The 23726-nt window shown below is 41.9% G+C and overlaps 1 protein-coding gene across 1 annotated transcript in view; it reads right to left on the bottom strand.

Moving 5' to 3' along the window:
* The window catches only part of BAIAP3 (BAI1 associated protein 3), a 1057809-nt gene that overhangs the window by 152153 nt on the left and 881930 nt on the right, over nt 1-23726 (bottom strand). The window contains exons 18-21 of the mRNA XM_078664937.1: nt 21503-21559; nt 19799-19896; nt 5472-5523; nt 3010-3161 (exon numbers count right to left, since the gene is read on the bottom strand). Of these exons, the coding sequence (XP_078521063.1) occupies nt 3010-3161; nt 5472-5523; nt 19799-19896; nt 21503-21559 (359 nt within the window). The remainder of the gene's footprint in view (nt 1-3009; nt 3162-5471; nt 5524-19798; nt 19897-21502; nt 21560-23726) is intronic.

The raw sequence follows: 23726 nt of genomic DNA on the forward strand, positions 1-23726 counted from the left end.
ACTTTAGTATTGCAATTTTCTCTAGCAGCACAGGGAGGTACATTTTGGACTTTCCATTGTAGCTGATAGAGGACTTGGTTTGATATCTGGGTATTAGAGTACACAGCATTGCTTTGCTGGAAATAAGGGGCTGAGATGGGGAGACACTGAACAAGTTAGCTGAACAAGTTAACCACTGAATAGGCAGGGCACATTGCAACCACAAAAAAGCTAATCCACTTTAACCTTTCAGATTTCTTGAGCATACCAATTGCCTAACTCGTGCCTGTTTTTGAAACATTGATATCTTTTATGATTAAATTGGTGAGGGTGGGAAAAAGAAATGGGCTAACTTGCCCATATGAGTCCGGTGGACTATTGGTTCCAGAGCTAGAACTTTTTTAGCATTCAGCCCAGTTGGGAATCGCTTACTTATGGTTCTAGCAGCCCCACATGTGCCTGCATCTCCCTGCTGAAATGAAGGCAGCAGTGCTGTGCCCCCTGAAGAACACTATTCAGCTCCCTGTGTGGCAATGGTGGGGTTTGGATTAACCCTATGGTGTGCATTGTCAGTGCCTGAAGACAAACAACAACCAAACTAGGGCAGGAATGGCTCTACTCCCTATCAATCCCATTAGAACAGAATCCTTGGATCCCTTTAATGTCTGAACCGAAGGCAAAACTGCACTTAGATAGATTGGGGTTAGTCACCATTGAGGGTGTGTTCACAAATGGCCAGTTCAAAAACCTGGCACAGTTTCCAGGAGACGTTAACACTTTGGATCCACTCAACATCTTCCTATTTTATAGAATACACAACTCCCTGCGAGTCCCTCTCCAGAGGTTTCCACAGGCGCCCCTACATTTGGTCTCCTGTATATATATGTGGACAATCTTGGGGCCTGACCGAGCTCCTCAGCGGCCTGGGCTGGCTGGGAAGGGGTTCTGGGATTTATTCTGACAAATGAACAGTGGAAATTCTTATGTATGAATGCGAGAAGCATCACACTTCATGGCAAACGTGCATCACTGCATGTCAAATTTGACCCAATGATCTTATATTTCATTGCTGGGATTGTTGCTACATGTTACGAACACAAGAAAAGTGACTGAAATATAAATTTTCTTGAATACTAGAAATTTTCGTTTGAAGTCTTCTTTGTTATAACTTCAGCTGTAAGAGTACAGCAAATCTACACTGGTGCCATGGGAGACACACCTATGGGTCTATAGGTGTGCAACTTGTTAGCTTATATTTCATTGGCCAGACTACAAAAAAACAAATGGGGCTGGTAGCCGAGAGCACATGCATTAGATGATCATAAGTGGACGTTGACCTCTTCCAAATAGCTTGGAAATGGTATACAACCTTTACAACGCAACTTTTACAACGCACTACCATTACAACGAAACTTTTACAATGCAACATCCATTACAACGCATGCATTTACAACGCAGTCATTACAACGCATGACACTACAATGCACACCACTACAACGCATGCCATTACAACGCAGTCATTACAACGCATACCATTACAACGCATAGCATTACAACACATAGTACCCTTACACTATCCAACACTTACCCTACTGTTGCACCCCCTGGAGTTAGAATAGTAATTTTTACCCCTACACTATCCAACACTTACCCTACTGTTGCACCCCCTGGAGTTAGAATAGTCATTTTTACCCCTACACTATCCAACACTTACCTTACATGCAATGCAATGTAATGCGTTGTAATGGTATGCGTTGTAAATGTAGTATGCGTTGTAGTGGAATGCGTTGTAAAGGTAGTTTCAAAGAATTCGTTGTAATGGCATGCGTTGTAATGGTGTGCGTTGTAATGGATGTTGCGGTGTAAAAAATGCGTTGTAAAGGTAGGCGTTGTAAAAGTATGCGTTGTAACGTCATACATCCCTTGGAAATGTCCTGGGGTTGCAGCTCACTGGGTGAGATAAAGTGCGAATTGAGAAAGTTGACACAACAAACATTTGACATCTGTCCCTTAGTAGCCTTGCTGGGATAATTTAAAAAGGTCCCACCAATGGAAAGAAAGTTCACCCCCATGGCCCTCCTCTTAACCAAGAGGAAGGTGGTGATGCACTGGGGATGGAGTCCAACTCCCACAATTTCAGGCTGGATCAAGGATCTGAAATTTGCTAACAATGCATCTGATATTTATGTGATGCTACTACTCCTGGCTTCTTCTATATCTAAGAATGTATGGGTTCCGCTAAGAAAAGACTTACAATGCTCGAAAAACTACAGGTCATGTCACAAAAACGTGTAGCTTGCAGACTGCGTTCACACTTAGAAAAGTATGAATGAATTGTTAAAAAAGGAAAATGCCCAATAAAATCATTGAATACCAAAACATAATGCTTGTTGCATGGGAAAAATCCCAGAAGAGATTATTTTGTTACAAAATAGCAGAATTTAAGAAGGCATGTTAAAGGCACAATGGATCCTTGGTAGTCAAAAGGAAGGAAAGTATGGACCACAAAATAGAAACAGTAGCACTGTTGTGGGTGTTTAATCAGTCACATAGGTGGACCTTTTTTCTAATTGTCATTCACTGTCTTTCCCACAGCTTCTGTTCAGTATCACAATAAAGCCATTATTTTAATTTGCCCTATGATATTATTGTAGACTCAAAAGGGAAAAATGAACTGACTAATGGTTACAAGAGTATATTATTACAATATTTGATTTTTACCTATTTTGTCCAGTTCCTATTACACTCCTAAAGTATACTTAAATCATTACACAAACACACCAATTTGTATAAAATGTACTGTTTTTGTTTGGTCTCTCTTAAAGAAGAAACTCTATGGCGATTCTGCAAAAAATATTTGCCTGAGTGACTCAGTTTGCAGATGTATGGCATTGTTGTTTTCAAAAAGCAGAACACTTTCTTTGACATGCATCTGACAATAATTGTTTTCAGTAACCTCCATGGACACCCTGAAATTGCAGGACTGTTGTCCATTGTACTAGAAGATCAGAAGGATATTGTCTTACTCACTTTAAAGGTAAGAAGTCTTTAAGCCGCTTCAGCTCATTCAGTGTGATGTATAGTTCAAACAAAGTCTCGCCCTTGGAGTGCGTCATTCTGGACCCCTCCTGCTCGGATCCTGCCCTCAGTTCTTCCATGGCAGCACTGACATCCTCAGCCACCTGTGAATGCACACAAACACTAAGGTACCCATGTACACAGGAGTTAGTGTATCACAGACCAGTGCAGTTCAACCCCCTACACAGGTATTGTCTTTTCTCCTGTTTACTCCAAAAATCTCTCTGCACTTATTTAGAAGACCCAATTTTCTTATAGCATTATTAAATAAATGTTCCTCAGCTACTCCTTGTGTGTTGTCCCCTTTCCAACACAGACTGCTGAGCAAAGTCTTCTTTCACTTCCTATAGCAGGCGTGGCCAGTACAGTTAAGAACGGTGGGTCATGGGTGGAGATTGACAGAAGACGGGATAGGGAAAATAAAATAAATAAATAAATTAAGATGCCTACCTTGCAATCACTGCATTGCCGACTCGGCAATGTGGTGCGTGCAAGGCAAGTGGTTTTATTTATTTATTTATTTTATTTTCCCTATCCCATCGTCTGTCGACTCCCCCTCCCCGCCCCGATGTTCTTACCTGAACCGGCCGCGCCTACTCTATAGAGTTCCTCTGCCAGCTTGGTGTGCTGGGGATGCTCTTCAGTGGTGGAACGTCTGTTAGCCTCCCTGCTGCAGGAGTGAGTCTTTGGGAACTGACAGATGCTCAAAAACTCCTCTGCTTTGCGCAAATGGGGGGGGGGGGGGCGGGGTAAAAGGTGGACAGCTGACCCGTCACTTGCATTATTTCTGTGTGTAATTGTGCTGAGAGTGTGAGAATCACAACTACACTTTAATGTAGTGTACTGGAATACAAAAAGGCACTCTCAGGGCTTAATTTATCACCCCGCTCTCAGTAGAATCTGAACCCTACCTCTGCCTGGTAGACCTCAACTTCCGCCTGGACAACTCTACTGACACCAATTCTACTGACTTCATAGAAAGATTGAACAACATCTGCGTCAAGCAGGGGGTCGCCGACGCCACGCACAAACAGGACACACATTGGACCCGAATTTTACGTCCAGCAACAGAATCAAATACAGCTACACCTTGGCACTCCGCTGGTTGGACCACTCCATCATACTCTTCACCTTCACCAGACTTCTCCGCACCACCCCCAACCACAACAGCATCCCTAGCACTGCTGGTCCAAGGTCACTCAGCAACAATGGACCGACGCCCTCAGGACTACACAGTCCAACATCATCACCAACCTGGACCAGACAGTAGAGAACTTTAATGCCTGGATCACCAGCACTAGCAACCGAGTCGCTCCCACCAAAGCAGCCAAAACGCACAGACCCACCAAACCAATCAGCTGGTAGACCCCAGGACTCAGCATGTTGAAGTGCAGGTGCAAGCAAATGGAAAGAAGCTAGTGCACCAGTAGTAACCACATCGACTGAACCACCCACAAATCAGACCTCAACGACTACCATGCCAGCTCAAAGCTGCAAAAAGGAAATCCTGACTCACCCGATCGAGATTAGCACCAACTAAACCAAGGAACTCTTCACCATCAGCATGGAGTTCACCTGCCCATTAGCCACCGAAAACCCGATACCCTCCTCACAATTACTCTGCAACGACCTTGTCAAACACTTCCACAAGATAGCAGCCATCTATAGAAACTTCAATGCCCAACCCTCCATCCTCTTCATTATTATAGCTGTATTCATAATTTATAGGAATTATGAAATTTCTCAACGGCGGCTCCTCCGCTATGGCAGGGGACCATTGCCCCACCTGCCAGCAGCCCAAAAAATGAAAAATGAAATGAAAATAAACACTTGTTTATTATCGTTTTATTTCTGCTCTCAGAGCCGAGGCTTGGGGGTGGGGCTAGGGGGATGACAGGCTGGTGGAGAAGTGGTTGCAGTGCTATTCAGTGTGCATGATGGCCTGGTCAAGCCATCTCAGGACCACCAAACCATAATGCAAATTCAAGCTCTCTTCGACCTGAGCAGTGTTGCTGGGTTGGGGAGAGCAGGCACAGGCTCCCAGCCTAACTGGGAGTGCAAATCATCAGTGCTCAGGCCAATCCTGACGCTGCTTTCAGCAGCATGAAAGCAGCGTCAGGGTTGGCTGCTTGGATTGTGAGAGCATGTGCCTGCAGGGGAGAGGAGCGTCCCCTCATCCGTCTGTCCGTCCCCCACGTCATGCCTCCCTCCCATTCCACCACTCTATGGACACATTGGCTGCTACTGTAATTCCTGTGAATTATGGAAAATTATTCTGAAAGATGATATCACGATAAAATGTGGGCACTGGATGTTCTGATTTTTGTACAATAAAGGTAGCCAAGGCAGTAGCATGCTCACGCATTTGCATTCTGAAAATATATACAAATCTGAATAAAAAGCGCATGCTTTACCAGATTTTCTAGTTGGTGGTATGCAATGCTGAACAGGTCCACCTTCACGATGCTGAAAATGAGATAAAAGTGAGAGTTAGTCTATGAATGTATGAGGATATTCTTGGGCATAGACCTTTGAAGTATGTCCTTCAGGCATTGGCAATTTTCCAAGCACCTCTTCACCCCTTTTGATTCAGTTTGGGTCAAAATATTCTCCGACTGTGCTAAAGCAAGATATGCCGCCTTTAATATCCAGCTGCCAGGACCCCAGAGGCACTTCTTTGATGCTCTGCCTGCTGACATTTTATATCAAAAGACACTTTATAGTGTACCTCTTACCTGGGAACAGGTATAAAACAGAAAGATACGCCAGATGGTGATAATTGTATAAAAGCAGATATTATCGGATAGCATTTTAAAATATATACATACATTCAGGAGGAACAGATTTTCAAAATAAAAGTATAAGACAAACTTAAACAAAGTCACTTCCTAAGCATGCTGTTCGAAGAAATTGCAAAATACTCAAACAAGGGGAGTTGTTCTTCAATAAATATATACTGGTATGAAAAATACCAATGACAATCGCATAACATACAATGATTGAGCATAAGATCCAGTTACCAGGAGCCAATTATTTATTAAACACATTTTAAAAGGGCTAATGAATAACCTTTATCAGTGCTTTCATAAATCATGACAATACTGACAAATCATAAACAGTTCATATGATTCAAACCCATTTCCCAGAACCATTATATTTTAATCAGTGCTCGACTACATGACCTCAGCAATTAACCCACCAATTATTCTCAGGATATGAATACATAAAAGGCACTATATCCATAGCCTTTTTCAGAATCACATCCAAGGAAACTAGCCCAGATTAACGACCCTGCCACAAAACACAGAGCAGCACCCAAAGTGACAGGTAGAGAAGAGGAAAGCACCATACCTACAGAGATATGACACTCTCTCCCCAGCACCAGCGAACAACAGGGTACCAAGTGCCACATTCACTCCTTTGCTCCATAGTGCAAGGGTGTCTGATTAGGTTTAGGTTAGGTTTGTATTGGAAGGGTAACCTTCAAGAGCAAATACTATACCTAGACAAACTGTAAAAAATACAGTGTCACACACATGCAAAGTTAATAAAGAAAGGGGAAATAAAAAGTATTTCTTCTTTTAACGCATGCTTCAAAGTGGCGTTATGTTTGGCAGCTAAATCCTGTCTATCATAGTTTTTCGGTAGGGTTTGTGTCCAAAAGCAGGGGTGGTAGCACAGGAACGCCCATGTACCACCCATGTAATGCCCCTCTGACACAGAGTAATCCAAAACTGCACTTTGAGCTAATGTGCAGTAGCGGTCGGCAGTAGGAGTTACTGCAGGGCGGTGACGTGGGCAGGGGGAGAGGCAGGGTGTGGGGGGGTCGTAATGTATGGATTACGGAGTTTTACAGGTAAGTAAACATTTAAATAAATAAAACAAATTTAGTTGCGCGCACTGCATCACCAAATGTGATGCAGTGCGCGCAACAAAATTCGTTTTATTTATTTAAATGCTTACTTACCTGTAAAACTCCGTAATCCATACATTACTACCCCCCACCCTGCCCCTCCCCCTGCCCACATCACCGCCCTGCAATAACTCCTACTGCCGACCGCTACTGCTAATGTGTGTTGCTTTTCTGCACTTTACCCCTGCAATACAAGTTTGGGGCTTGAAAGAAAATTCTACAAAAAACCTTTTGCACAGGTTTGCACCAATTCCTTGATGCAAAACCCAGTGTAAAAGGTTTGTAAATCTGGCCCTTCATTTCCACGCAACTGTGATTGGCATAACACTACTCAAAATGAATCTCAACAGTGCAAACTCCTTTAATATTCCAAACATATCCCACCCTTTATGCCTGTAATAGGGCCCAAGTATTCCAGTTCTCCATTGTGCATACTTACAGTTTATCCTCCCTGGGTATGTATGGGCCTAGTAGGACACTGAGTTGCTCAAGGGATCTGTTACCTTCTTGCCTTAGACCATTTAGAGTACACTACGGAGCATTGCTCTACCTACTCTCCAAGGCAGCTATTGGTTATTAGATGCATACATAAAGGGTACTGGCATTCACTAGAGATGTTCCAGGTCCTTCAGGTACAAATGAACTCCAAGTAGATAACTGAGACCTTTCGCTCACCTAGGATACCTAGGTCGAAGTGTCAATGATTTCTCTAGGAGAAAGGAGTAGCATTGAACTATAGTTTGACACAGTAATCTCTTTGTTTACATATAGATGATGCAGCGCAGTTGGAATAACGATCAATGGAAAATCAAAATATACTCCTCCTTTTTGCATGTCATAGGTTCTTATATAGCGCCTTATCACCGCAAGTCTCAAGGCGCTTGCTTTGGGAACCCGTCCTGGCTTTTCCCTGTGAGATAACCCGTACTGGGCATCCCCAAGGTGAAAGCCAGGCATCCCGCCACAGGGGGGGCCATAGTGGAGATTAAGCAAGCTATTGCCCAGAGTTGCAGAGTGTGAACCCGTGATTGGAGTAGGCACCGAAGCGAGAATTATCGAGTTTGGGCTCAAGACCCTGCCGCGTCAGGAATTGAACCCTGGTCCCGGGTCTGACCTCTGCTTCAGGGTCTGCCTCCTCTAACCAGTGAGCCACACTTCTCCACCCAGTGAGTCACACTTCTCCACACTTCACCCTAAATATTTAGTTGACCCTAAATGTCATGCAACTGCATTCAGAATAACACAGGAGTTATCTTTTGACCTGGAGATCTCAAGCTCTTTGTAACTTCCAGAAAGCTCACGGAAGCTCCAGCCTTTGTCTTTCACTAGGGACAATCGTTCCCAATGATTACAAATGCAACAAGTGTGCTCTGATCTCTCAGTCCTTAGCATCTACCCAAGTTGGTTTGATCCCAGGTGGATAAGAACTTGCCAGGAATTTTGCCGAAATAAAAGAAATCAACAAAGTAAAATGGAATTCCTACCCTATAAAACTGAGAATTCTGATTGCCAGAAAAAATTAGTCAAAGTTCCGGCATCCGTTCTAAGGAGTAAGGTTGATCGGTTGGTAGGTGAATGGGTTTTACAACACTGTTCAAGTTTGTTGGACCTGGCCCTTTCTGGAGGGTCACCCCAAACATTTTGCCTTTGTCCCTGCCCTTTTTGCTGAATTCATATTGTTGGCATAGGACTCTGTGCATTTTACCACTGCTAACCAGTGCTTAAGTGCTTTTTTGTGCTCACTCCACTAAACATGGTTAAATTGGTTTACACCTGACTGGCATATTTAATTTACATATGCGTCCCTTTTAGAGGGGTATAACATATACCCAGGGTTTGCAAATTAAATGCTACTAGTGGGCCTGCAGCAGTAACTGAGCCACACACATACATAGTCCCCTAAAATTTAGCCTGAATGCAGTTTTAAACTGCCATTGTAACTTGGTAAAATAACCCCCTTACCAAGCCTTAAACTCCCCTTTTATTGCATATGTCACCTCATAGGCAAGCTTTAGGTGGCCCATAGGGCAGGGTCATTGTAACTAAAAGTTTGGATATATACGTTTAAGTTTTACATGTCCTGATAGTGAAAAACACCTAAATATGTTTTTCACAATTGTGAGGCCTACCCGTCCCATAGGATAAAATTGGGTTGCCTTCTTATATTTAACAAGTGCTAACTTTTCATTAGGACCACTTAAGCATTTCCTACTTAGTATCTATGAAAATATAATTAAAAAGCCTCTTTAAAGTTAAAGTATTTTTAGCTTTTAGTAAGTTGGCATTTTCCTCCTGTTAGCAATTTGGTGCCGGCATTCTCTCTCCCCTGGGCCTCTTGACTGGGTTTAACTGACAGGCTCTGTGAATCCCTCCAAGTCACACAATAGAGGGCTTATGTGGGCCAAAATGGGCCATCTGCTGGCAGGATGGGGCGGAGTTGAGCACAGCCCAATTTGCAACTGAATAGCTGTGCTCTGCCTTCACATAAAGGGCTTGTCATCTCCACATTATCTTTGCAGCCAGCTTGGGTTCAATTTGGTATTATAACCCCCTTAACAAGCTTTAAACTCCCCTTTTATTGCATGTGCCACCTCTAAGGAAAGCCTTAGGTAACCCATAGGGCAGGGTGCATTGTAACTAAAAGTTTGGACATGTACGTTTAAGTTCTACATGTCCTGGTAGTGAAACACACCTAAATATGTTTTTCACAATTGTGAGGCCTACCAGCCCCATAGGATACAATTGGGCTGCCTTATTACATTTAATAAGTGCTACCTTTTGATTAGGACCAGTTAAGCATTTCCTATTTAGTATCAATGAAATTATAATTAAAAATCCTCTTTAAAGTCAAAGTCTTTTTTAGCTTTTAGTAAATTGGAATTTTCCTCCTGTTGGCCATTTGGTACCTGCATTCTCTCTCCCCTGTGCCTCATGACTGGGTATAACTGACAGGATTTGTGTATTCCTCCCAGTCACACAATAGAGGACTTAGTTGTGCCAAAATGGGCCATCTGCTGGCAGGAAGGGGGCAGAGTTGGACACAGCCCCACTTGCAAAAGAATAGCTGTGCTCTGCCTTCACACAAAGGGCTTGTCATATCCACATTCTCTTTGCAATCAGCTTGGGGCCAGGGCAGGGAAGTCGGGGAATTCCATGTACTTCAAAGAGAAACCTCTAGAAACTTCTTCCAACTTCAAAGGAGGCACCTTTACTTTGCATACCTTTACAATGCAAGGTAAGTATATGGTAAGATAGGTGAAATCAGCACAGATATATCTCAATTTACATTGTTTTCTTTGTTAGAGCAGACCCCACAACCACCTCCTTTTTAAAAATGATTCCCCCCTTTTTTGTAATCGTACCACTTTATGTCCTTATCCATCCCAAAACCCTAAAAATGCCCTTATCACCCTATACTACTACCCACCGCTATATCTAAAATCTCCTTTACCACCCTCTACCAACTCCTAAGCCCTAAAAATACCCTTATGACCCTACAGCCCTACCCACACCTAAATCCTAAAACCCCCTTACCAACATATACCCCTACCACCCCTAGATCCAACAAATGCCCTTATTACCCTATACACTTACCTACCCTAATCCATAAAAACTCCCTTACCACCTACCCACACTAAACCTTAAAAACACTCTTGTCACCCTATACCCCTACCCAACCCTACACACTAAAAAATACCCTTATCACCCTATACCGCTACTGAACCCTAGCCCTAAATCATATACATACACACACACACCCACACACACACTTTTAATGACATTCAAGACTGACAAGAATATCAAACCAAAATTGATTTGACCACCTGTTTGATGTTTCGTCTATTTCAAGATGTCAATAAAAAAACATTGGCATGAGGTTTTACGAAAATATACTTTGCATTCCAAATTAAACAAAAGATGAAGCACATTTACCTATCTTTATGAATTGGCAGGGGAACATCTGTTCAACAGTTTTATGCTTCAAGGTAAATGCTTCTGTGTTTGAAATGCACACTCACAAAGCACTGATGTAGGTATAATTCAGATACATTTTTTTAAATACTCGCTCACAGCATACAGATGTAAAACGGAGCATTCACAACGCACAGGCGTGGATGGACTCATGCAGAGTTCCTGTGTTTTTTACATATGCATCCTTAGAACTCAATTGTGAAAGCTAGGCATATCTTTTCTCCCCTCACTGTCCCTAAACCTATTCATAATGCATCCTCTCTCAGTGTTATTGCTTCAGATGATTGGTCCAAGGTTCTTCTAATTATTAGTGCACACACTCAGTGCCTTTAAATTAGGTAGTACAGAAATCAGGTTGCTTGTAGCGCTGAAAAATTGCATACTGTGGCGGGAAGAGCTAGAAAAAAGTAAGCTATGATCAACTGATCTGTTTAGAGCAAAATATTTTAAATTCCCTTTCCCTCCAGAGCCTATTAAGTGAAAATTGTTAAGACAGCAGCGTGGCTGATGGAGATGTAAAAGGCGCATGCAAATGTGGCAGCGCTTGAGAGGGAGGAGAGTCTTGTAAAGGCAGGAAAAGTACTGGATCTATTGAAAATAGTTTTATACAGAGGTAGAACTATGTTAAAGTAAAACTAAATGTTCCAATTACTTGCTTTACATCACCTGGGGCCAGCGGCAGATGGTGGGCCGATAAGAAATTGGGTATCCCCCAGTATAGAAAGCACAGTGGGTTACTGGCTGGAACAAATCTACCCCCAGATGCATCAAGCATCCATTTTGCGATTCCTTATTAGCGAAAAATAAGGAATCGCTAATAAGGAATAGCAAAATGGTATGCAAGAAAAAATCACTTTAAAAATAGCGATTTCTTAAAATTCCTTAATTGCGATTCGCAAATTGCGAGTCGCAATTAAGGAATACCTCCCCATTCATTCCTATGGGCCGAGAGGGCCATCGGAATGAATGGGAAGAATTTCCAATTTGCGAATCGCAATTAGCGAATCGCAAAATGAGAATGCGATTTCAAGGGTGCAGGGGTGTCCAAAGGACACCCTGTTGCACCCCTGAAATTGATCTGTGCACATATGTTGCGCACACACATGCCCTCAGGGCATGTGTGTGCGCGACATGAAACTTTGAAAAATGCACTTTAGTGCATTTTTCAAAGTTTTTGCAAATTACCATGAAGTTGTACTTCATGGTAATTTGCGTGCCCTATTAGCGAAATCGCTATTTTTTAAACTTTAATGCATTGCATTTAAGGAATCTCAATTTGAGATTCCTTAAATGCAAGTAATAGCAATTTAGCGAATATTCAATTTGCTATTTTTGCATTTGGGATGATGCATCCCAAATGTAAAAATACCGGTCGTAAAGGGGCAGATTCTGAGAATCTGCCCCTTTGCGACCAGATATTCCTTTGATGCATCTGGGCCTAAGTCTTCTAATAAAGGTGTGGCACACAAGGCAGCTCTAAAAGCACACCGTCATCACAAAAGAGCTGTGAACAACTGTAAAGTAAAATATTTTACATCCATTACTCCTGAAGTCATTCAATAGCTTTAAAAAGTATTCCCCAAACATCTAAAAGATTACAGGGTTGTGTTATAAATCAGAGCACAAATAAAGCATGCAATGAAAAGAGAAAATAAATCACTGAAACTAGAAACCACTCCAAAGGATCACTTAACAGGCTGTTGTACCAGTATAAAGCCAAAGCATTGAGCAAAAGTTAAAGCATGCATTATCGCTACTTACAGCACAATATTTGAAATTACAATTGTTTTCTAGTGTTCGAGTAAGCTACTCAAATTGTTTATAAGCTTGCCACCTACGTGGATTGTTGCCAAAGTAGATTATGAAATGTGGATGAGAAGAAATAATTCCACTCTGGAAAAGTTCCTGCTCTGCTTTTGGCCGCCATAAGTGTGGCAGGGTATGCTCAGACGTGAGTCCCTTGCTCACTTTGCCACTGGATTAAAGCAAGCCGGGCTGAAGACGGCTGGAATGCCAGAAACCGGTCCTCGGAAGCTTGTTTCCGGTCCAGGGAAGGCATGGCTTGGCAGTTCGGGCTGGACTGTTCCCATGAGGCACAGGGTCAGACTGATTTGCATATAGCAATGTTTGAACTGGGGTGGCAGAGTGGGCTAAAGAACGGTGATGGATTAAACCCAGATCTTTTGACTGGGTGTGAGTGTTTGATTGATTCAGATGCTCCGTCCATCACCACCCCCTTTTGTACCGCTTTTGGCCGCCATAAGTGTGGCAGGGTATGCTCAAACGTGAGTCCCTTGCTCACTTTGCCACTGGATTCAAGCAAGCCGGGCTGAAGACGGCTGGAATGCCAGAAACCGGTCCTCGGAAGCTTGTTTCCGGTCCAGGGAAGGCATGGCTTGGCAGTTCGGGCTGGACTGTTCCCATGAGGCACAGGGTCAGACTGATTTGCATATAGCCATGTCTGAACTGGGGTGGCAGAGTGGGCTAAAGAACGGTGATGGATTAAACCCAGATCTTTTGACTGGGTGTGAGTTTTTGATTGATTCAGATACTCCGTCCATCACCACCCCCTTTTGTACCGCTTTGGGCCGCCATAAGTGTGGCAGGGTATGCTCAGATGTGAGTCCCTTGCTCACTTTGCCACTGGATTCAAGCAAGCCGGGCTGAAGACGGCTGGAATGCCAGAAACCGGTCCTCGAAAGCTTGTTTTCGGTCCAGGGAAGGCATGGCTTGGCAGTTCGGGCTGGACTGTTCCCATGAGGCACAGGGTCAGACTGATTTGCATATAGCCATGTCTGAACTGGGGTGGCAGAGTGGGCTAAAGAACGGTGATGTATTAAATCCAGATCTTTTGACTGGGTGTGAGTGTTAGAGTGATTCAGATGCTCCGTCCATCACCATCCCCTTTTGTACCGCTTTTGGCCGCCATAAGTGTGGCAGGGTATGCTCAGACGTGAGTCCCTTGCTCACTTTGCCACTGGATTCAAGCAAGCCGGGCTGAAGACGGCTGGAAGGCCAGAAACCGGTCCTGGGAAGCTTGTTTCCGGTCCAGGGAAGGCATGGCTTGGCAGTTCGGGCTGGACTGTTCCCATGAGGCACAGGGTCAGACTGATTTGCGTATAGCCATGTCTGAACTGGGGTGGCAGAGTGGGCTAAAGAACTGTGATGGATTAAACCCAGATCTTTTGACTGGGTGTTAGTGTTTGATTGACTCAGATGCTCTGTCCATCACCACCCCCTTTTGTACTGCGGATGCACAGTGGCAGAAGCGTATGCTCGGATCAGCCATGGGATCTAGGGCCCGGTCACGAAACACGGAATAACAAACAAAAGAACAAGGATGGGTAGGGGGTGGGGTGAAGGGAACAGCACACAGAGAAATGGAGGGGGCAAGGGGAAACCAGTAAAATAGGTAAAATAAGTCAATTAAAGTAATGTGCTGGTTAAACAAAAGCTACACATGCTTATCTAAGAAAAACTACGTGTTTGCTAGTGCTTGGGTAAGCAATTTTTTACATTTATAAGTTTCTCATCTATGTGGAATGTTGCCAATGTCTCTGTAGGTTGGGAAATCTGTGCCGTTCTGCTGCTCCTGGACCCCAGCTGTGGCCATAGCAGGCCTTCGTGGTAGAAGCTCGATTCTCTCAAAGGGTAATCCTTAGCAACAATAACAAGGTGTTAACCTGCGGGAGTGCTTTCCTTCTGGGTAGAGGATTCAATGTTATATAATCACCCTATCCTATCTTGTCCACCAGGTAAAAAGCCAGCCGACAACAGTTCTCTAAGCATGTTTCGTGGTCTACTCAACTGCATTCGATCTGGTGGACATAGGTATTCAATGGAGAAAACTCCAGTTGTGGGGTATTCCTAGTGGTCTTCTTAACGCTATTATATCATTATATACATCAACTTGGGTGAGGGTCAAGCTGTCAGATACTGCGCTAACTAGCAAGATTAACACCAATCAAGTGCTAAAGCAAGGGTGTGTCCTCCCTCCAATGTTGTTTAATTTATATACGGCGGACATGTTTCGGGCACTTAAGAACGCCAACTTAATCCCCCACAAAATAGACAATATTAAGATCACAATATTGCAATACGCTGATGACATTGTCCTGCTTGATAATTAAAAAATAGGACTCCAGAGAGTACTGAATACACTCCATTCATACAATAGTGCAAACAAGATGATAGTAAATGATTCCAAAACAAAGGTGTTATACTTTGGAGGACGCTAAAACAAACAAGTTGTCACTGGTCTCTGGGTCCCCTAAAAATCTCAGGAGCTAAATCTTACAATTATTTTGGTACTTGGTTCTCTGCGAATGGCGCACCAACAATACACAAGCACCACTTAAACCATAAGGCAGCATTAATAATTACTAGACAGCCCTTGAAAGCCCCTCCTCAGCCCCAATTAGAAAAGTGCTTAGGGCCCTACTACCCTCTGCATTTACCTATGGCAGTGAAGCCTTTCCGGATCAACTCACTAAAACTATTGAAAAACTACACCTAAAAACTTATAAAAGAGTGTACAAACTGCTGCAGTACATCAGGGGACCCTTGGTGAGACTTGCATTTGGCCTGGTGGGCATCGCATGGTCTAGCATGGGGTATTTTCATAGTACTTCTATAGATACATAACGACATTGCCAGGTACCTTGAAATTTATTCTGCAAGATATATTCAAATATAAAAACAACCCGTGGTCCACGTATCTAACGGCGGCAGCAGCAACCCTAGAAATTGACCTGAACTTTCTAAATACTTCTTCAATTACGCACACCACAGTAAAAAGTATAATGAAAAACAAACCAAACTACTCTCAAAGATCACGGACTTGCAAAACATTAAGTCTACACCGCCATTACAAGCCCTGGCTGTATCATATAATAATGACAGCCAAGTTTGTCTTCAGGCACAACCTTACCTCAATAGTGCAATAGGGAGAGTTTGCCTGACCCAAATCTAGGCAGCAAGGATGCTGGCATTACACATTAAAGACTTTAACCCTAACTGGCCACTGCTTTCCAAGATAGTTAAGTGTAGACTTTGCGGCTACAAATCAGAAACTTTTTTACATTTACTTTGTAGCTGCCTAACGTTGCTTGACTCCTGGCGATCTTTATTAAAGCCACTCTTTTTAACTAATGGTATAAGGACATGTAATCAGGCATGTTGCCCTTCCAATTGGCAAGAATAGGCAAATTATTTAAAGCTGTGCAGGACTCCCTTACAAACTCACAACAAAGCATTGGGATGAGCGTGAATCGATAACTCTTGGCTTTTGTATCAAGGACATTAGGTATTGTAGAGTTTGGTCATTTTACAATTGAGTTTTTTTGTTTTTGTAAGGTATTTTTTATTTCTTTTATAAAAAAACCTCAAATTGGATCAATTATAATAGACTGCAAATATCCGAAATTTAACTAAAACTGCTTGTATATTCAGAGTTTTTGATTCTTTGGGCATTATGCGCTAGTCATCTTATAGGGTCTTGCAAGGAATCACCATTCTCTTTTGTCATTTTGTATATTATGTATTTTTTAAATGTTTTATATTGTCATGGTTTTAAGCAATCTATACAATAAATATTGCATTGAAAAAGAGGATTCAATGTTCTGCTAATGCCTCCAGAAAGCACCCACCCCGCCCCTAGAGCCATTAATGTACACAACAGAATGGGGTGCAGGCCAGGGGCTGGCATAATTTAGAGAAAACAATTGCAGTTAATTATCCACATAAATTAACCTGCACGAAGTTAACATCAAAATGTGCATGGGGTGTGGACAACGGCGCCTGACCTCCAAATGGCTGTTTTCACTCACACTCGAAATGGCTAAGCATCGGGAGAAGTTGTGCATGTGGAGACAAGTGTGCCAGTGTGCAAACAAAAGAAAACAAGCAGAACCAAATAATGCATCATAACTAACACAAATAGTCACAATAGGGGTGGAATATGTGTAGGAGGGACATCCACCATGTGAGGGAACAATACAAACAATGCTCACATTAAAGACCCACATTTCAGAATGGCATACAAAGTAACTAATGGAAATCAAAAGGCGTACCACAAGCCCACAGAGGAGCTACAGCATGTTGAGGGACAGAGCATTCACTGCCTATGCTTGACCTAAAAATAAATAAATGTTTTGAAACAGTATAGAAATAACTTCTTATTTCTAAAGCAGGTTTAAATTAGGGGTGGGCAGAACTCGGAGTTTCATCGTGTGGAATTCAGCGGACTTACGGAAAAACTCTGCAAGATTCTGCGGGATTCCACCAACGGGCTGAAAATATGCAGCTTGCACTGCAATTTAGCGTCTGTAGCGTGAGCAGCACTGAAAATCAACGTGAACGGCACCATGCGTAGTTCAAAAGTGCACAGCAATTTGAGTTCATTTTGCTGCCTCTGAGGAAGAAAATGTACTTAAGCGACAGTAAATCTATTCAGATAGCTGCCCTCTGACTGTGATCGCTCATGAATGCTGGATACCACTCGCGTTAGAAAATCGAGCTGGGGATACCAAGCTCACATATTCTGGAGACTTGCAGGAGAAAATTTTTACCATATGGCGATTGGCGGAATTCGTCCAGAACTCCACCGATTAATCAGGCAGAACGAAACATTCCGCCCACCCCTAGTTTAAATGGAAAACATCCCTCTTGCATCTTTTGTATAATACAAAAGAGGGAATGGTTAGTAAAATTTAAAGGTTTATATTTATTATATGAACAGAAATACTGAGCACAGGACTCACTGGAGATGGGTAAATTATTATTTGAGTACTTGGAGTGGAAGGATACCTTGTTGAAAATACAATTGAATACAACCTAACACCTCAGTCTCTGCAATTGAGTTAGAAGTAAAGGACCTGGACCAACAAATAAAATCTTTGGAAGGCATATCAAGTGGACCCTCAGAATCAGTCTTACAGGAGGTATCTAGCAACATCCCTATGTATGGAATGACCAAATTGAAAACGTATGCTTAGTCGGAAAAGACAGGTGAGTAAACCATTACCTTCTCAACCAAAAACTTTCACCAACATTCTAATATTGCCCACACAAACAGAAACATTTAGCCAAGAGCCTTTCCTTCTGTATGACAATCCCAGCCTTCCCAAAAAAAACTTAATGTAAATAAAAAATCAGTTAAACACAAAAGTAATGTACCCAAAATTTATGAACAATCATCCGCATCAATATTTATATTTCTTTACAGTGAAACATGATTTTAGGCCATTCTTATTAAAAATGTTATAGATTGTGAAGTGTCAACCAACAAGAGATAATAGTAGACACCTTTTGCAAAGGTGCTGTATTGGATGAAATATCAACAATAAACATCCAAAAGGTTGAAATGAAGGAATCACCCCCCACGTTTCCTTTTAAAGAGATGAACGTGCCATGGAAGTAAAGAAGCATTCATGACCAGGAAGTATCCTAAGATCAAGAAGTTACATATAGAGCTCAACAGAAGTATGAGAGATAGAAGCAATTAATGGTAGGAAGGTGTATTTAAAAAGTTATAATCAACAGGAATTGATGTTATGTTTTCTTAGAAAAAGAAAAAACCGACAACAAAATGTGAAGAAGCTCTCATTAATACCAACTGACATAAAAACACTTAACAGCAGTATGTGATAAAGAAACAAGTAATGGTGGATGTGTTTGCCTGGCTAGCATTGTTGGCTGTGTGTGCTACAAGTAATACAAAACCAGAGAGGAACATTTGTGAAACTATGCATAGCAACCATTTATGAGAGACTTGAGGGCTTATTATGTATGCCATTGTATCATATATTTCAAAAAGGATTGATGATGTTTCATACAATAGTTGTTGTTAATGTTCAGCATTTACTTACTCATGTAAATTATGGTAATGGGAACAATAAAATAGTTTTGACTATGAAATTAAGGATTATACAATTGGGTTTTCCTGAATTTGAATACAGTGGTTAACTCATCTTTAAATCACTGTTGGTTTACATAATGAGGCATGAGGAGATGATGTAGGATTTTTTGCAGTGCAAACTTAACATATATTCGACCTATGACTAACTGATCATCCTACTAACTCACTAAGGGCCTGATTACAAGTTTGGCCATCCATGGGACCGCCGAACCTGTGGCGGAGGTACGGTGGTGGTCGGGGACCACCACACCGATGGTCTGCCTCCACATTAGGGCTACGGCGGTCGGACAATTGTGAGACCACCACATCCCCTGTTGATGGCACATCAGTCAGGGGCTCACAATATGCTGGCGGTGTCGCTACTGTCTTGTAATTGTCTGCTGGGTGGTGGGTGCCAGTATTTTGGCAGTGGAAGGCTTCTATTACACTCTAGCAAGGTTAAAATAAAGGCCCCCATTTCAGTTGTAGAGCATTATCCAACTCTATTTATATAACATGTCGAATCCACACTGCTTGGATAGATTTGAAGGCTTCAAGAATGTGGTTTTTCTTTTTTCTCGTTTTAATACCCCTTATAGCTCCAACCCTCTTCTGTTCCATCACTCTCCAACTTCACCAACTTAATATTGGATCATATGTTTGAATGGTTATAACAAATTGATTGTTGGGAAATCTCAGGCTCTGACCCTTCATTCTCAATTACCAATAAGTGCTTCTGACTGTAGTAATAGCTAGCCAATCTCATCATTGCCAACGTTAACTATGCAAATTCTTTGTTTTGCTTGCCTTTCCTTTGAGTCTTTCCTTCTTTCTTTTCAGCATATTAACCATGAACTTTGTGAGCAGTGTAATTTCCCATACAGGTTAATTACCTGGCATAATGTTCCATTAACCCCAACATTTAAAGAAGTACACAGGAAGAAAACATGTCTACACACCTGACAAATAATTTATTGTAGATATTTAGGTTCTTCTGTAAATCTTCATGCACCGCATCCGCCAGTTTCACTAGGCACATCAGCTGCTCCAGTTCATTCTAAGTTAAATAATATTTTATTATAAGCATGGATGTTTTGAAAAAAACGAATATTACTTTTTGTTCATGGTGTGGATAGCAACATATTTTATTAAATGTATATGAAATCTTCTTTAGAATTACATTGAAGCGAAAAAATGCAAAATGCCTTATCCTGGCATAGGCAGCACTGTTAATCGGCCATGGTGGTCCATTCCTGATCTCATCCATATTAATTAGAAATCCATTATAATGCATTATAATCCATTAAAATGGCAAGGCAACTCAATGACTTGTTTAATATATTGCATCATATCATTCTATGCCATCATTTGCATCAACAACATGGTGCAAAAAAGTTAATCTGGAGCAACATGAGAAGGCAAAAAATATATTTTGAACCAGTCATTTTGTACAAATGTTGACTTTTGCACAGATTGGTGTAAATATTAATGCATAAATGCCTGACACCGACAATCTATGAAATTCTGCCCTAAAAAGATCTGTTGAGTTGCAACATTTACAAAGTGTCAGCCAATATTACATTAAAGTAATTTATCTTTTTCAATCATTTTCCACTCCCTTACATGGAGAAATGAATGAGAAAAAATTATATTTGAATTTTATACATTCACAGGTCTTTATGCACTTACTCTTTCACCTACTCACTTGAGGCCAGATGTACGACCACTCTAAATTGCGACTCGTAATTTGCGCTTGATTGAGAGTCGCAAATTGCGAGTCGCAATTTAGAATGTACAACCGTGTCAGAGACACTGTTAGCGATTCCCAATGGGGTTGCAAAATGTGAGGCTCATGAAATTAATGCGCCACTCGCAATTTGCAACCCCATTGGGAATGGATAGCCTTCCCAGGGATGGTGGCCTGCTGTGCTCAGCAGACCTCCATGTCTGGGACTGCTTTTCAATAAAGCAGGTTTTTTTTTTAACCCCTTGCATGTGTCGGACGGCCCCCGGCTGTCCGACGTCACGGTGGGCGTGTGCGTCTGACGGCCGGGAGCCGTCAGATCTGTGCACGCGTGGAATTTTCCCACACCGCGGGCAAATCCAGTCCACGCCCGAAGGGTTAATGCAGCCCGTTTTCCTTAAAGGAAAATGGGATGCATTTAAAAAAATATATATGTTTTCCTTTCATTTTGAAGGGCAGGGAGTGGTCCCAAATATATTTTTGGAGCCAGTCACAAAGTGGAAGGGGTCCCCTGGGTACCCCTTCCCATTTGCATCACATTGTGACCACCATTGCGGTCGCAAAACATTGGTACATGGCTTTGCGATCGTTATTAGGAAAGGAACGTCCCTTCCTAATAGCGAGTTGCTAAACACTATTTTGCAAGTCTCAATTAATTTGCGACTTGCAAAATAGTGTTTGTACATTGACCACAGGTTTTTAGCATGCGCAAAGGGGTATCAAACCCGTTTGCGCATGCTAAATACCATCGTACATCTGGCCCTAAATCCCTTCTTTTTATTTACTCACTGACAAACTGACAAACTCGTATACTTCACTCATGCATCTGCTTATCACTTTCATGGTCTCTAAATCATTTTTGATCTTGCATACTGTTATCCGCAAACATTTGTGCAATTCTTCCTTGTGCAACACATACCTTTTCTTCAGATTTGAGGTAGTCACGTTTTTTCTCATACCATTCTAATGTTCCTTTCTGAAAGAAAAAAATATCAAACTTTACTTATTTTTTAATGATGCCAATGTCACTAAATGCAACTCCAGACGTTAAATATAAGTATAACCTACCCTTAAATGCCTATGATTTCCCCTTCAATTTATCATTCCAGCATATACATTTTATACTAAATCATTGAACTTGCGGGCATATTTACAATGCCTCTGCGTCCCTTTTACGCCGCCGGAGCGTCACTTTTGTGACACTCCAGAGGCGCACTTTTCCGGCGCATATTTACAAGGTCACACAAAGTCACCCTATGTTGCTTTTTATGGCGTTGTAAATATGGAGTAAGGCAATGTCTTGCTCTGCATGGAACGGGCGTTTCATGGGTGTTACTGTTGGTGTTCCCGCGCAACACCCATGGTTTTTTACACTGCTCCAGATATACAGCATAGGTAGATCTGGTGCAACTCCAAAACTAACGCCTTGCCAAAACAGGTGTAATAAGGAGAAACATTTACATTTCTCCTTTTTTTTCTCTTTTCACATGTGCTGCAGGAAAACACTTTCTTTGATTTGGTTTTTGTGCATGAAAGTATCCATTCCTGCACAAAAGCAATCATGATAACAACACAGACACCCTTGCACCATGGGGCAAAGGTGGCTACGTTGGCGCTCGGCTGCAGTTTGTGTGTCGGCACTGGCAGAAAGGACAGGAATGCCTTTTTTTTATGAAAGGCAGTGCAGCAAGAAAGCTTGTGGCACTGCCCTACGCCAACATATTGTAAATATGCCCCTTGGTGTAGATACCAGTGTATCTGGAGTTCAAGCCCTGTGCATACAGAGAAACATCTTCAGGGCCTTGCCTACAAATTGTGAGCCAGTAGTCTGTCAGTATCTTCATATATGTGGAACTAATTTATACTGCATCAGCATTTTGCCCACAGACCATCATTGGACACATTTTGTAATGTTGACGGTGTATATTGGCTATGGCTGTTCAGTATGTGCGCTTTCCAAATAGCATATGTAATATGTACGTTTACTGAAAAATAAAATAATAGTATCCCATTTTGTTTGACAGACCTTCCCATAGAACATTGATACAATAATTATTAATTAATATACTAACCATTGAACTTTGTGTACATAGATGTGTATCTGGGCTTCAGCTATATTAGTAATACAACCAATCAGTGCAGCCAATATCAGTATATTAATTAGTACATTAGTATAGTTATTAGTGATTAATTAGCAATTTGTATATATAACTTTGTATTTGGTATAGATACCTCTGTATCTGGGCTCTGCTCATGCAGAGAAACATCTTCTGGGCTTTACTTTTAATTCACAAACTGTGAGGTTTGTAGTCTGACGGTGTTTTACTCTATGTGGGACACATATAATGACATCATTTATACCGCATGAAAAAGAGCACTGCAGTTTTGCCCACAGACCATCACTAGAAAAATTAAGTAATGATGCACAGTGCATATTGCCTATCACTATTCAGAAAGTGCCCTTTCAGTACAGCTCAAGTAGGATGTAAATTCACTTGAAAATGAACATGGATGTATTCAAGTGGATGAACCATGAAATTATGATGTGGACAACCAGGAATAGTCTTGTGAAAGATGTATGTGAAAATTGTCTTCAGAGAAGCCACAGAATGGTGGCCATTAAGAAAATAAAAGAAAGACTATGGGTGAAACGGGCCAAACAAAGATCATGGATTTTGAATTTTCCAGCGATTTCCTTCATTGACTATCACAGAGAGTCATGTGCAGGTAGTCTGAGTGGATAAGATTAATATGAGAGGTGTGGACTTGAAGTAAAGGAAAGCTTGCAATAGCTGTTGGGGGAGTGGATTTAAAGCAACAATAGCAGGAGAGGTAAAGTTTCTTGGCCAGGAAGACAGAAGACAACTGCACACTTGTAGCATAGTAATATACATGCGCTAATGGCGTTCACACCGTTTTACACAAGGTATAGAGACTATAGGCTGGAAAGCACCACAGAGGTTAGTGAGACACTAGCACATGATGCCAAACGGGAAACATCACTTACAACGAAACTTTTACAACGCACTATCATTGCAACGCGGTTATTACAACGCAAACTATTACAACGCATTGCGCTGGGGGGCGCTTTAGGATAGGGAATAGGTTAATTTACTATCCAATAACCTTCCCTAGTGTCCACG

Source organism: Lissotriton helveticus, chromosome 10 (assembly GCF_964261635.1).
Source record: "Lissotriton helveticus chromosome 10, aLisHel1.1, whole genome shotgun sequence".
NCBI lineage: Eukaryota > Metazoa > Chordata > Amphibia > Caudata > Salamandridae > Lissotriton > Lissotriton helveticus.